Source organism: Balearica regulorum, chromosome 29 (genome assembly GCF_011004875.1).
Source record: "Balearica regulorum gibbericeps isolate bBalReg1 chromosome 29, bBalReg1.pri, whole genome shotgun sequence".
Classification (NCBI taxonomy): Eukaryota; Metazoa; Chordata; class Aves; order Gruiformes; family Gruidae; genus Balearica; species Balearica regulorum.
Genome location: NC_046212.1, coordinates 242166 through 256072, shown reverse-complemented (window position 1 = coordinate 256072; position 13907 = coordinate 242166). Strand labels below are relative to the sequence as shown.

The 13907-nt window shown below is 54.0% G+C and overlaps 1 protein-coding gene across 2 annotated transcripts in view; it reads left to right on the top strand.

The window, feature by feature from the left end:
- Positions 1-694: 694 nt before the first annotated feature.
- HDAC7 (histone deacetylase 7) overlaps positions 695-13907 on the top strand; it is an 88911-nt gene continuing 75698 nt past the window's right edge. For both annotated transcript variants that reach the window (XM_075737890.1, XM_075737884.1), the window contains exon 1: positions 695-987. In XM_075737890.1, the coding sequence (XP_075594005.1) occupies positions 969-987 (19 nt within the window). In that variant the 5' untranslated portion in view covers positions 695-968. The remainder of the gene's footprint in view (positions 988-13907) is intronic.

Sequence of the window (13907 nt, the reverse complement as noted above, 5' to 3'; positions counted from 1 at the left end):
CAAAGCCCGTGCCTGAGAAGTCGTGCTTCAGCGGTTGAGGTCTGTCCCTAGTCGTGCCCGAGGATGTCCGCGCAATTTAATTTCTCTCTGGCGCTCCGTTCCCCACCTGCTCTATCCGATTGACCATTTCCCTTGGTCTCCCGCTGAATCGTGCAATTCCCCTTTCCATTTTGGAGCGGGAGCGCTGGGTTAATGCCACCCTCGTAGGGTGTCGGCGTTGCACAACTAGTTAACCCTCTCCGGATAAGATGTAGACTCTGTGTGTGTGTGTGTGTGTGTAAAAACAAAAAGAAGAACTGAATTCTCTGCCGGTGACACTTTCTCCCGGCCAACAAACAAAAGTTTTTATTAGCTAAATCCTCTCAGATGCTGCATTCCAGCTTGGTAACATTTCGGTAACACATTGCAAACGTTTGACTCATAGAAACTTGGACGGCTGGAGCCGGGGGAGGGGGAAGAGCGTCACATTCCCTTTCCCGGGCAGGGTTTGGTTGTTAGATTTTTTTTTTTTAAAGAAGGAAAAAAAAAAAAAAAAAAGAACTGAAACTTCTCTCTGTTTAATGAAAAAAAAAAAAGTGTTTGAGCCTGACGGCTTTCACCGGCTTGCATTGTGTTTGGGGTAGAGGGGCTGGGGCTGCCAAGGGAGGAACCCAGGGCAGCTGAACTCGCTTTTCTTCTGCAAGTTGGGTTTTTTTTTTTGGTGTGTTTTTTTTTTTTTTTTTTTTCTTCTCCCTCTCTGTTCCCAGGACAGGGTTGGCTTTCTAGGTTTGATAAAGCATTTCCTTCCATTGTCATTCTATACGGCCTCTGGGCCCTTCTCTCAGTCCCTCCCCTTTCGCCGTCCCCTCTCTTTTCTCTCTCTCTCTTCCTGAACTTTAGTGAATCTTGAGATATAAAGAAAGCAGCTGCCTCCCTTAAGCACATCTTGAACAATGAGACCTCATCTCCACGGGCTTTAATTCCTCTGGATGCAAGGACAAAGCCAGGGTGAGTAGCCTGCTACGGTCACCGCGGCCGTTCCTGCGTGGGATGGCAGGGCTCCGGTGGGTGCTGGCGCCCATCCCTGCAGCGTCGGGGTCCTCTCGCCGCTCTCAGGCTGCGGACGTATCGTATAAGCGCAAGGGCAGAGGCTGTAAGCGTTAAAACCCTGGAAACCCAACCAGCACCGCCCGAGAAAGCGCTCACGCTGTCCCCCGTCGGATGCGGTCCCCCGTCGGATGCGGTCCCCGACGGACACGTGCGCTGGAGGAGACTTTGCCACCCAGCTGCGCGCCCGGATTTGGGTCGCCCGCTGGTTCTCCTCCTCGTGAGACCGGGTAAAACCCGGCTCTCGGCAAGGTGGGAGGAATCCTGATCTCAAAGGCAAAGAAAAACAAATATGATGCAATCAAGCGCGGCTCTGAGCTGGGCTGCGGGAGGGAGATGGTCCCCGCAGCTTTGGGGCTGTGCAATCCAGGGGCGATGCTAAAAGAGGAGCTTGGAAAGGCACCGGGTGGGAGACACCTCCACGCTCCGAGGGGGTGCTCGGTGTCGGAGACGAGGGCCGCGTCGTGCCGATGCTTCAGACCTTCCCGCCGACGTCCGTGGCATTTCTGCTCTCTTGCCTTGAACGGCCTCGTAGGAATTTTCCAGTCCCTTTTAAACGGTGAAGCGAGAGATGGGCTGGAGCTCGGGGGGGAAACTTCTGCTTGTGACTCGCTACCGCTGCGTCCCAGGCAGAGAGCGGGTCTGTGCTGGGGACCACGGAAAGCAGCCGGAGGGGCAGCGCGTTGGTGGTGGTGTAAAGAGCGTTATCTGGGAATCTAGTTTTGCCCGAGTGATCCGTTTAGATTGTTTCGTGCACAAAAAGCGGGAGGCAGAATACAGGACATCTCAGCAGCGGCGTGATGTACGTTAATTAAGGGAATTTGGGACAAGTGATGAAGCTGCTGCTTAAGTTGCAACTTCCAATACGGGGTCCCAGTCCTGCCCTCCCGGGAAACTGTAACCGATTCACGTGGGAGAATGGGACGGACGCAAAGGCCCATCCCAGATAAATCCCTTAAGATCTTCTCAAGGGAGCGTGCGCTGCAAAAAAAAGCACATTGTAAACCTGCCAGCTCCTCCTCCAGAGCAGCTTCCCAGGACGCTCGCTCCGCTCGATGTGCACCAAACCAGCTCTGTGCTCCTGGCGCTTCCCCGCTGCTCTTTCTGGCAAGAGCAAACAGCTAAAATACGCTCGTCTCGTGAAATCTTCCTCCCAAGGTGTTTGCATTCTCTGAGCTCGGGCGTGCGCTGGTGTGCTCCCCGGCGTAGCAATCCCTTTCTTTACCTCCACCGTTAACGCAAACGTATTTTGCTGCGGTGCCCAGGTGACAACGGGAAGAAAGGAGCAGGGACCGTGACTGAAGGATGCCTGAGGTCAAAAAGACGCCGCTCTCACTCGTATCGGCTCCTCTATTTGCTCAATAACTTGCAATGTGTTCCCTACCTTCGTGTTACTTGGGGTAACTGGGGGGAAAACTGATGTGCGGGATAAGTATAGGTGATGCACCGTGGGCTGCGTAGCAGTGCGGGAACGCAATGTGGGCTGAGGACAGCGGTACCAGATGTCCTTCGGTAAATGGGAAATAAAGAGAAATGTTGTCGCGTTGTGGCGTGTCCCTTAAAAAAAAAAAAAAAAAAGGAAGAAAAGGCAGAGGGGGGAAAAACTGGTGAGATGCAGCAGTATCTGCTGTCGGGAGGGAAGGTGCTCCAGCAGTTCTACCACCTCAGCTGCCCTGTCCCTTCTGCCATTGAACTTGTGTGGTTGAACTGGGCCCTAAAGGTGTCTTTTTAACCTCCGGTGCTCGACGTTAACCGGGTGATCTGGTTAATAATACGCCGCCAGCGATAGCAGGGCTGCCGCTGAGAGGGGCCGTGAACTGGGACGTGCTGGTGGGGTCAAATGGCCTTGGTGGGAAGTCCTGAAGAGGCTTCACTGCCAAAGACACCGTGAAGTGGAATGAGCCGCAGGTTGAGGAGTCGATTGTGTGCAACTAAATACAGCCCAGATGCTGTTATCTAATGCCCGCCCCCCCCGTCTCAATGCCCCCCCTTTGGGTTTCTCCTCTTCGTCTCCATCTGTCTCCAGTGTCTGCTGTCTGCGCTGAAATGTGATTCATAGGAAATAGTATCTTAGCCTAGGAAATACCCCAGGGTGTCTGAGGTCCTTGGGACGGGGCACGGAAAGGATTGGTCCCTGAAAGTCCATAGCAAGCCTCCGCGCCATAATGACTGATCCTCAGGTAAGAAATTCTCCTAAAAGCTTTATTAGAGGTGCGTTTCCCAAATTTTGGTCTTCTGCTCTGGAAAAGGAAAGAAACTGTGGGATAACTACAATTAGGAAAGTTTCCCATGGCTTTCTTGGTCTCCTCCACCCCACGTGTAGGCTTGTAAGGTGGCATTGATCCGAGTTAAGGTGGACAAGCGCAGCTGAGCTGCTCAGCCTTGGCTCCCTTTGCAGGCAGAGGAGAGGAGGAGGGTCTTCTGGAGGCTCTTCATCTCAGCTAAAATTAGATATTTGATGCGCACGTCTAATCTGGATAAGCTGAGTCCTCCTGGTAGGGGCTTTAGGAGAAGCAGCTGATGGAAAAGACAGGGAAAACAGGGGAAAGACAGCTGATGGAGGGGAATCTATATTAACAGGGTAAACCCGGGCACGTGCAAACGACGTGATTTTTGGTTAGAAAACACTGGGAGGCTACAGTGGAGAACAAAGTAGGTCAGATGATGACTGCTGGATCTGTCCTGGGAAGCCAACTCATTTGGCCACCGCTCTGGGTAATCAGGAGGATATGTCCTACTTCTCCCCTAACACCCAATGTGATACCTAGGCAGATAAAATTCACAGCTCCGTCCTTACGATGTTTTAATCTCACTGGAGCGAATATTTTTGGAAAATAGGAATGTTGACGCTGCTCAATGTAGGCGTGGGGCATATTCGCAATGGGGAGCTGTATTGTAGGAAGCAATGCCTTGAAGAGGCTTTGAAAGAAGAATCCTCCTGGTATAATATGGCAATTGAAAAAAACAAGCGCTATCTTGGGCCTTATAAACAGGGAATGATCAAAAAAGATATAAAAGAACACTTTTATTACTCGTTAAAGCATTACCAAGACCGTCTGGGGTTCTGCGTTGGTTCAGGTGGTCATTGGAGCGTGGTGTATTCTCATGCTATAAACAACCTAACAGTTGTCCTGTATTCTGCAGCATATAAACTGTTCGAAACAGGACTGGAAGGTCTCCAGGAGACCTGCAGAACTTGTGGCTTATGTAAAAGCCATGGAAGAGCCTGTGTAGTCTGTCATGTGGAAAGTCAGAGTAGGCTAGATACGTTTTTGCGTTTTTCTCTCCATAAAAATCACAATTCTAGCCTAGATGGAGTGTTTTCCCTCCATCCCAGTGCAGCTGTGTTTGTGCTATTTGTTCTTAGCCGGAGACCTCTACTAAATCCAGCAACTTTGAGATACCAATCTCTGAAAACGGACTAGGAGTCATGGGTAGAGATGGCTCGGGAATGGACGCTAGGCTAGATGGACATGACCAGGATCCCTCTATTCCAGGGAGGACACGAGGGAAGCAGTCACGTTCACCTTAAACCCCATTGACTAAGTTGAAGGAGCTAGATAAAATTGGGCTGTAAAGTAGCAGAATGAGGGAGGTGAAACGAGCATCTCCAGACTTGATGTTGAACGGACCTCAGGTCCGCGGCAGGAGGAAACCTCCGAAGCTGTTGTGCTACTGCCTGGGACAGGCGTTTTTCCAGCAGGAGCTGAGATGCGTTCATATAGATGTAGATGAAACCTTCAGATTTAACGGAGCTTTTCAGAGGCGTAATCGTGTTCTCTTGATTTTTTTCAGGAGGAGATGAGAACTTTATTGCCGCTTCTGCCACTGAAAGTCTTCCCCACCTCTGTGCCCATAGTCCCCTCCATAGCAGCTTGCAGGAGCTCATCTGTGTTCTTGGCACTTACAGGATGAGGAAATTGGCCGGCATTTCCATATTAGCAATCAACTTTCCAGGGATGTTGCATGTATTTTTCCAGCAAGGGATGGAACAGCATCAGCAACCCTTTTATCTGCCAGGCCAGGGCTGCAGTTCTCTACAGTAGGAAGGACCAGACGTTGTTTAAAAAGACTCAGACGAGAGCGTTCGGCGTGCAAACGCCCGGAGAGGCCGTTCCTGCAGCACAGGAGCTCTGTATTCAGACCGTGTCCTGGCGCTTGGCCCTCACGTATTATCCCTGCTGGGATGTTTTTGGCGAGGCACGGTGATTGCTGCCGTCACCAGCGTTGCACCCAGGCGTTCCTTCTGACGGCCCCAGTGTCCCACCAGCAGGCAAATGGGTAGACTGGGGGAAGGAGGGAGGGGACCGGTGGGATGGCAGCGACTCTTGTCCCACCTGATGCAGCTTCTTGGCATCTTGACAGGCTATCGGAGATTTTGGCGTCCGTCATCCTGGCTTTATGGCCTCGTTCGCTTGGTGATGCTGAGTTTGGGGTCGCTCGGTGAGGGGCTGGGACTAGAAATGGGGAAGGGGAACCGGGACTAGAAACGACCACCTGGAACAGCCGGTAAATGGGGATGGGGGCGACGCGATGTGTTCGACCCCCCTCGTGGTGCACAGGGATGGGAGGTGGCAGGTACCCAGCTGTGACCTTATTTCCAGTGACACTTTCCCCTTGGTATCTCTCCTGGACAGACACAGCCATGCATTGTTTGTATCGTCAGGAAGATGCACTTTAAATACGTATTAATTGGGCTTGGTTAATTCGTCGGGAAGTTTACTTTAAAAGCAAATAAAACCAGCAAGCAGCTATAATGCCAGGAAACAGGTAAACTGTTTCCCTCCCCCTGAACAAACCAGGCGGGTGAGGCAAAAAAAAAATAAAAAAAAAATCTTGCCTGAGCTGCAAGCGTTCAGCTGCACCTGATGGTTATAATATCACCAGGCAAACTGCTAAATAATGTGGGTGGTTTTTTTGTTTTTTTTTTTGTGTGCGGTGGCCACACACATTCCCCCATCCTTGAAATTTGCTGTCCAAGACCATTGCGGGGCTATCGGTGATTCTGGAATAGTTATTCCAGCTTGTAGTCAGATCTAGTTTGCTGCTGCCTTGGCATCCTTCAAATGCAAAATGCACCGAAGACCAAAAAAAAAAAAAAAAAAAAGTCCTTGTGCTTTGTGTCGTGTCTGGCAGACACACACGGGTCTGTAAAACCCATCCCGAGCTCTGCAGCGCTGGTGCAAACCTGCGTTGGAGCGGAGGGTGGAATAGGAGGAGATGGACCCTCTCTCCAGGTCACCAGGTCCCTCTCGTGCTGCTGCAACCCCAGGCTACCAGTCTGCGGCTTCTGCTGGTCCCCAGCAGGCTGGGAGACAGGTAACGCCGCGGTTCAGCCCGCTTTAGCCTTTTCTTCACGCCAGCCTGCTCCTCCCTGGTAACTGCTCGCCACCCTTTGTTCTTGAACCATATTTCTCACCACGTCGTCAAGCGTGCTCAGTGAGACGGAGAAAAGCTCTCCCTTTCAAACACAAAGTCCCGGGACAACCCAGCCTTTTTGTTTCTTTTTTTTCTTTTTCTTTTTTTTTTTTTTTTTTTTCTGTGCTCGCTTTCATGCTGGGAGAGCAGTTTTTCCAGCCAGCCTGGCTTTGGAAAAGCCCGGAGCACCGGACATGTGCAGAATGAGCAATCCCGGAGATTTGGGGCTCAGCCTGGAAGACCATGGGCTGGGTGACCGGGTGGATGGACGGACGGGTGAGTGGATGGATGGATGGACACCAGGCTGGAGGACCCGTAAGCAGGCAGATAGTCTCACAGTGGGGAGGAAAGGGCTTGTTTGGGGTCAGAGGATGACTTTGAAGGGAATATAGACTTTCCAGAGACGGATTTTGAGTTGGAGACATCCTGAGGCTTCGGGTTTAAAGCAAAACTTTCCTCCATCTCGTCGTGCCTGTGCTTTAAATCTGGTAAACGGCACGTGTTCAGTGTCGGTCATTCCTTCGGTGAGACCCGGACCCCGTAACTCACTCGATATATACTGTGGCTGATCTGAGCACTGACAGTATGCACCGGGACGGGAAGGACCGGGCTGTTGAATCCCGCTGTCTTTTCAGATCAATCTCTTTGCTGTGATTTGTCCAGATGAAAAGGTTTTCAGCAGGTTGGAAAAACACGGTGAGATTCCCGGGCATTTCACAGCATCCTCTGGCCCCTTTATGGAGGTGAAATACTGAAACTATGAGAGGCTCAAGATCATATTGCTGTGCAACTCCTAGGAATGATTTATAGTCCGGGGACTATAAATCCTGCTCTGCTCAGATGTAATAAGAAAGGATCCCTCTTCCCATTTACTGAATTCATGATATTTAACATCAGTGAATCTGCATTAGAACAACAACAACAAAAAAACCCCAAACCCACCCAAATCTCTGTAGCAGATCAGAAAGGCAACATCCCTATGCATGAAACTAAATCTCTAAAACTGAGATGAGCAGAGTAGAGACCAGACACGTGGCCCCGGCTTAAAGCCACGTGAAGTCACGGGCATCCGATGAAGCGGGATGAAGGTGTTGCTGCCGGCTTCGTGATTTCAACAGCCCCCCCACGGCTGAGGGGGATGCGAAGTCGGTTCCCGTCTCCCGCAGAGGGTCAGACGGCACCCGAGCCGCTGCTGCCGTCCTCGCGCGAACGCTCCTCAAACTTTCCTTCAGAGCCGTAAGGCTGGAGCAGAAGTTTTACTAACGAAATAGGGATTCCTGCCTCACCCGCGGCGTCGGGCGCCGGGGATGCGCGGGGCTGAGCTCGGGCGTAGGTCTGGCCGTTGGCAGCGGTCCTTCGGCAAACCCAAAGGTCGGGGACGTCGCTGGAGGCCGCTTCTTCCACTTCCCTGGGGCAGCACCCACCCGGGGACGTGGCCGGGAGGTTGCCTAATCCCTTCTGCTTTCTGCACACGCAGCGTCACTGCAAGGGGAAGAGGATGAGGGCCTTTTTTTCAAGGTTACAAACCTCTTATTTTTGGATGCGTTTCCCTACCGCTGGAGCTGACCCAGGCTGCAAGCTGTTGAAGTTTTAGGTCCTTTGTTTGTTTAATTGAAGTGCTGTTTGTTTTTGATCACAGGCATTAGATAGGCGCTTCCTCTGCAGGCAGGAAGCAGTGATTTCCTGTTCGTTCGCTGGCCAACTCTCACTGCGCAGGAAACCTCGCTCTGCTGAGTGTTCACTTTTCGTGCAACATTTTTGGAAGGTCTTTTGTGTTGTTATTTTCTTTTCTCCTGGGGTTTTGTTGTTTTTTTTTTTCCCCCCTCCCCGGTACTGGTGGTGCTGGGTCTCCGTAGGATGGCTGTGCCCCAAGTCAACCCACGCCGGGCAGAGCACGCTGGATGATGCTTTTTGCTAAAAATGGTTTAATTGAGGCTGAAATCTTTTGGCGAGGTCTAAAACGCAGGGAAGACAGTCACCGTGCTGACCTGAGCCTCCTGCTCCTGAAAACGTTTGGTTTTGACAGTGATTTGACAATAGCTGTGCGTTACCGCGGGCAGCACAAGTTCATCTTCCTCGTGATTTTGCGGACCCCACTCAGTGCAGATCCGCGTCCACGAGCACCCGAGTCCTTTACAAGTCTCGCCGGTCTCTCTAACTGCTTTTTTTGTTAGATGTGTGCCTTGTAGTAAAATGTCTGAGGGGTTTTTTTTAGGGGATGCTACTTCATTTACTGTCGAGGAAGGTGTATTAGGGACAGGTCGTCGAAACGACTTGCCCAGCGTCACGTAAAGACCCAGCACGTGAGCAAGGAGTTAAAACCGAGACCTGGATCAAATCCGCCGGGTTTGCCTGCTTGTTTGCTTGCTGTGCTAGAAGGATCTTTAGGCAGATGAATCCCACTGAGGATGAAAATTTTATTCCCAATGAAATCTGTGATAGATCACCGTTCTCAGTCCCTGCCCGGGGTTCCCTAGGTCCTTTGTAAGCGCAGGCAGCTCATTTCTCATCTCTGCAACACCCCGCTGGCTGCCTTCCCTCCTTGGCTACAGCTTGGTCCCGCGAAGCGTCAGAGAGGAGCCGGGGATGGGGTTAGAGCCGATGCTCCACACCTGCATAGGTGCTTCTGGGGTGGAAAAAGAGACGCTTCGGCTTTTCCGCCACATCACAAACAGGCGGAACAGCGGTTCCTCGGCAGCTCCGCGCACACGGGGATGTTTTTACTCGGCCTGTTTATCCTGGGAGCGTCTAGGGGCTAACCCAGATAGGGCTCCGCTGCAGAGCAATGCCCGGAGGTGAAGCGCCGCAGTATCAGATGGCTCCAGCCACAGGAAGCCCGGACGGACAGACGGACGCCGCTGCACGAGAGCTTTCAAACTGCCCCACGGCGACAGATGCCGACCGTCAGTGCCACGCATACTTGTCTGCCCCAGTTTTTAATTATTTTGCTGTTGTAAAGGGGGTCCCCTGCAGGGAGGGAATTTGTGACGGGAAGAAGAGCGGCTGTAGGAACAAAGTGGGGGGGAGAGAAGGGGAAGGGGAAGCGGAGCAGCTCACGATCCCCGAGGCGAAGGGCGAGAGGGATTAATCCTGCAAACGCCCGTGCATGGGACAGGAGACGGTCGGAGGTTTTAGCCAGCGTCACACACGAGCAGCTGGCTGGGGCTGTTTGGACACAGGGGGATGAACCGCCGGAGGGGACGCACGGAGGGATGGGAGCTGGAGGAGGAGGATGGAGAGGGCAGGACGGGCTCCAGGGTCCGTGCGCTTTGGCTTGTGCTCGGGGCCATCCAAGGAAAACATTGTCCTGGCTGCTCTCATGCGGCCCCGGCCCCTTGCAAGCGTGTCCCCCACCATCTCAGCCTCCTCTCCCTCCTCGTTCCTGGAGCGCTCTCCATTCCCCAGGCCCCTTCCGATCATTGCACGTCGGTGACATCATTGCCGGTTGCCATGGAAAAGCCAGGTTGTCCAAAACACGACCCCTTGGCCTCATCCCATGTGTGTCAGGAAATGAAGGTTTTATAGGACATCTCCGCAATGGAGCAGAAAAAGCCGGAGCAGGAACCGCAACCCGGGGACAGGCGCACAACTCGCCTTCGTCGCGGTCTGCTCGGTGTGCGACTCCCCGGTGGCCTCTCCGCTGGGGAAACGGGGACCTGTTTCTTGGGGTCGCGGGGCTGATTTACGTCTCCCGAGTTATTTCTGGGTTGCCGAGCTTTCTGCTTTGGTCTGAAACACCCCGGAGGAGAGGCGACACAAAAGCATTTCAGCTGGTGCCCCGGGGAGGATGGCAGGAAGTCTGCACCGGGCTGAGCAAAGGCAGAAAATGGTCCACGGGGGCTCGTGGCCGGGTGGAGCTGTCGGAGGTGAACAAACGCGTCTCCCACCCCAGCTGCAGGCTGGTGCTGCCTTCGGAAGGGCTGCGATGCGCAAGGAGAAGTGCAAAGGCGTTTGGGAGTCTTGGCCACAGAAATTTTCTTAAAGCCGGGAAAAAATTGTCCCAGCGTCGATGATTACCAAAGACCTCGCAGACGGCGTGGGGGCTTTGGAAAGGAAAGGTCGGGTGTCATCCCATGGCGGGGATGGGACGCGGCTGTTAAAGGCAGCCTTTGTTTCAGGCAGGAATTACAACCAGACTCTCTCTTCTCTCCCGCAATGTTTGGGAGTGGAGGTGTTTCCCCAAGGGAGAGCTGGAAGCTTTATCCCTGGATTCTCCGAAACCAGGCCAGGGAAAGCACGACGTGTCCTGCCCTGACCGCAAAGCCGGGCTGGATCCGTTCCCTCCGTGCAGAAGGAGCAGAAAAAAACCTCCCGTGAACACCTGAAGCAGCCGGTGGCTTTGCCAACCCCGGCATCAGCTTCCCTTCCAAATTTGCGGCAGGGCCAGCCGTCAGATCGTCACCCGGGCTCGGACGTGCGTCACCTCGGATGCAACAGCTCTGCAGCGCAGCAGCTTGGGTTTTGACGTGCTTTGTCTTGCCCCTGCCCTTCCTGCTCTCAGTTTGGCTGGGAAACGAAAATGCCGCTTCTCTTGCTGTTTCCAGACAGAGCGGCCGGGCGTCTCTGGATGGACGAGCTGTAATGTCAGAGTCTGAAACCCACAGAGCCTCCAGGTCTCACCGTTTTGCGTTGCTGCATCCCGCAGCTCCGCCGGGCAGTGCAGTGCGTGTGTCTGCACGGCCGTGCACCGCGGTGCACGCTTGCGTTAATCCATGGCTGGTGTGTTTGGTGTGTGCCCGCGTACGCCGCAGCCCTGAGCACGAGGGAAGTAAATAATAATAAGAAAATGACCCTCAAAGAGCGGCGTGGCCTGAATCTGGCTTCCACTCAGTAGCGCAACCGCATCTCGAACCTGGAGGCTTCTTCCAGCTCGCTCGCCCCTCTGCTTGAACCAGTCTCTTAGAAAACAGCGGCGCTGAGCAGGTTAAACACCACGCTTATTCAGGGGATGTGCTGGAAAATAAAAAGTTGGAGCCTTTCGATTTTGCATACCCCATCCGGGGGTACGGTGCTGGCACCGAGCACGGAAAGTGCCTGCGTGACTTGTTTTGGTCTCACTTTGCTTGATGACTTGCCAATGCCACAGTCAAATTACCCCGGTAAACAACGGCACGAGCCGGCTCAGCCTCAGAAACGGGGCTGGCAGTGACACGGTCCCGACCCGCCGGTGCCGGCCGACCCGTCGCACCGCGCTGCGGGGTCCCCCCGCCTCCCGCCCACCCCCCCCCCCCCCGCACCCCTCCCCGGCTTGCAGTGGGTGTTTCGGGGTTAAAAATAGACTCCAGATTTCGGTTAGTAAATGCGGAGGCAGGGAGCAGAGAGCTGTTTATCAATGCCAGGGTTTCCCCTGAGACACTGAAATGAGTCAGATAAGAGACAGGCACAACCGTGCACATGCCCTACTTCACCGGTGCCGGCAACGCTGCTCCGTGCACGGGCCATTCTGGGGAACTTTATGTGCCCCGGTGCCTCGGGAGCCGCAGTCCCTACGGATGCTGAGCACGACTCATGTTCTCACCAGATTTCGACGCTCTACAGCGTCCTACCCTCTTGAAAACATCGCTCTCTGCCATCAATCCATCGTGCTTTGGCCGTGCGAGCGTTATTTTCTAACCTGGCTCGAGTCCTACTTGTATTTTGAGCTCACCAAAGAGGTAGAAGGGAGGGGTGAGCGTGGGGATGGCGGCAGAGCAGGGATGTCCCGAGCGGACCCGCGTGGCTGCAAGGTACCAGCCTCCCGGGATGCCGTTGCGCCTCACGGGGCCGGGCAAGGAGCACCCCAAATTTTCTACCACGTGCAAAAAAAAAAAAAAAAAGAAATTGCTTCTGATGTGGAGGTCGCATAATCCAAGCTCTGTAATCCTTGGATTTTAGAGAAGTATGAGCGAGGATTTTGCTGTCGTCGTTTCCCAGGCAGCCGGGCTCCCACGTGCGGGGGGGGTTGCAGGTAGCAAAGTCCGTGGTCTGGAAATGCCGGGGGGGTCCCCAGGTTCTTTCAGCTGAACGAGCACTGGTAAGGTGTGGTTGTATGAACAAAACCACCATTGCAAGGGTTTCTTGGGCTCCCAAACCGAAGAGGGTGGAAAAATGGGGATAAACCGCTAATGGGATAAACAGACCGCTTGCGACTCCTGTTGTGTTGCTAACAAACATTTGAGACCTTTATAGCAGCTGCGAAGGGAGGAGAGCTGCTCCACGCAGTGTCGTTACTGCTGTTTGCTGAAAGGGAAATCCAGTGGGACCCGGGCGTCCAACCCGGGTGCTCGGAGCCCACCGGCACCGCGGGGACGGCTGACCGGCGCTGTCGGGACCGAAGCGGCAGCTTTTCGGACCTCTGCTGATGTGCATCATCCGGTGATGCCTGAACATAAAGCCACGGGGCACTCTCTTTACGTCCCTTGCCTTTCCACCGCCTCTTGACAGTCATCGAGGCAGTGGCCCGTGTTTTCATGGGGTTACGGGCTTGGCCCGTGTTGCCCTCCACCCGGTACCAGTTTTCCTGGGGGGTGATGGAGACTTCGCTGCAGCCTCTGCCCCGGCGGTGGGACGCGTGGGCCACGCGTTCGACTCACCCCAGGCTGGTGGTTGTGCACCAGGGCACCAGCAGCGCGCTGATGCTTTCAGCAAAAGACCAGATCACTCCGTTGCGGGGTGTCTGAGGTCAGGCTGATGGAGTGGCCTGCGGGGAGGGGGACAGGATTGAAACCACCCCCCCGGCTCCAGCCTTTCTCCTCCTGTGCCCCCGCACCCATCCCAGGCACCCAGAGCATCCCGGTGCCATCCCAGACCCCGATGCCTTTGTGTCCCTCAAGTGACACATCCGCGCACGAGGAGGTTTCCGATGCTCCGGAGCCCTTTTCCCACGGTGACAACATTTTCAAAACCAGCAGCTGGGAGCTCAGAATTCCCCAAACCTCATTTTTCAGAGCGGATGGCACGGGCTACACCGAACCTCCAAATAAACCTCGACGGGGAGGAGGTGCAGAGCCAAACCCCAGCGCGGGCAGCATCCCATCGGCAGCATCCCCAACATCCCAACCTCGCACCGGCCGGGTAAATCGGCTCGGCTGGGGGTGGGCTGCGGACCCAGGTCCTGTGAGTTAATCGAGGGCACTTTTTCATGGCTAATACCTCGCTCGCCTGCGTGGCAGCGGCTTCCTGTTTGACTCACACCTGACAGCCCCGCTGCATAAGTCGGGGCCTCTTGTGCTTGCAAGCAACTGAATGGGGCTGTTTACAATTAGAGAACATGGGATTCCCAGAAAGAAGCTCAGACCGGACATCCTGAAGCGAAATACCCCAGGCGTCACCGGCTAAAAATAACCGTAGCAGAACAGTCACCAAACAAACAGTGCATTAACACCAGTCCCAGTGCCGAGCTCTCATGTATCCCATGGCACGGT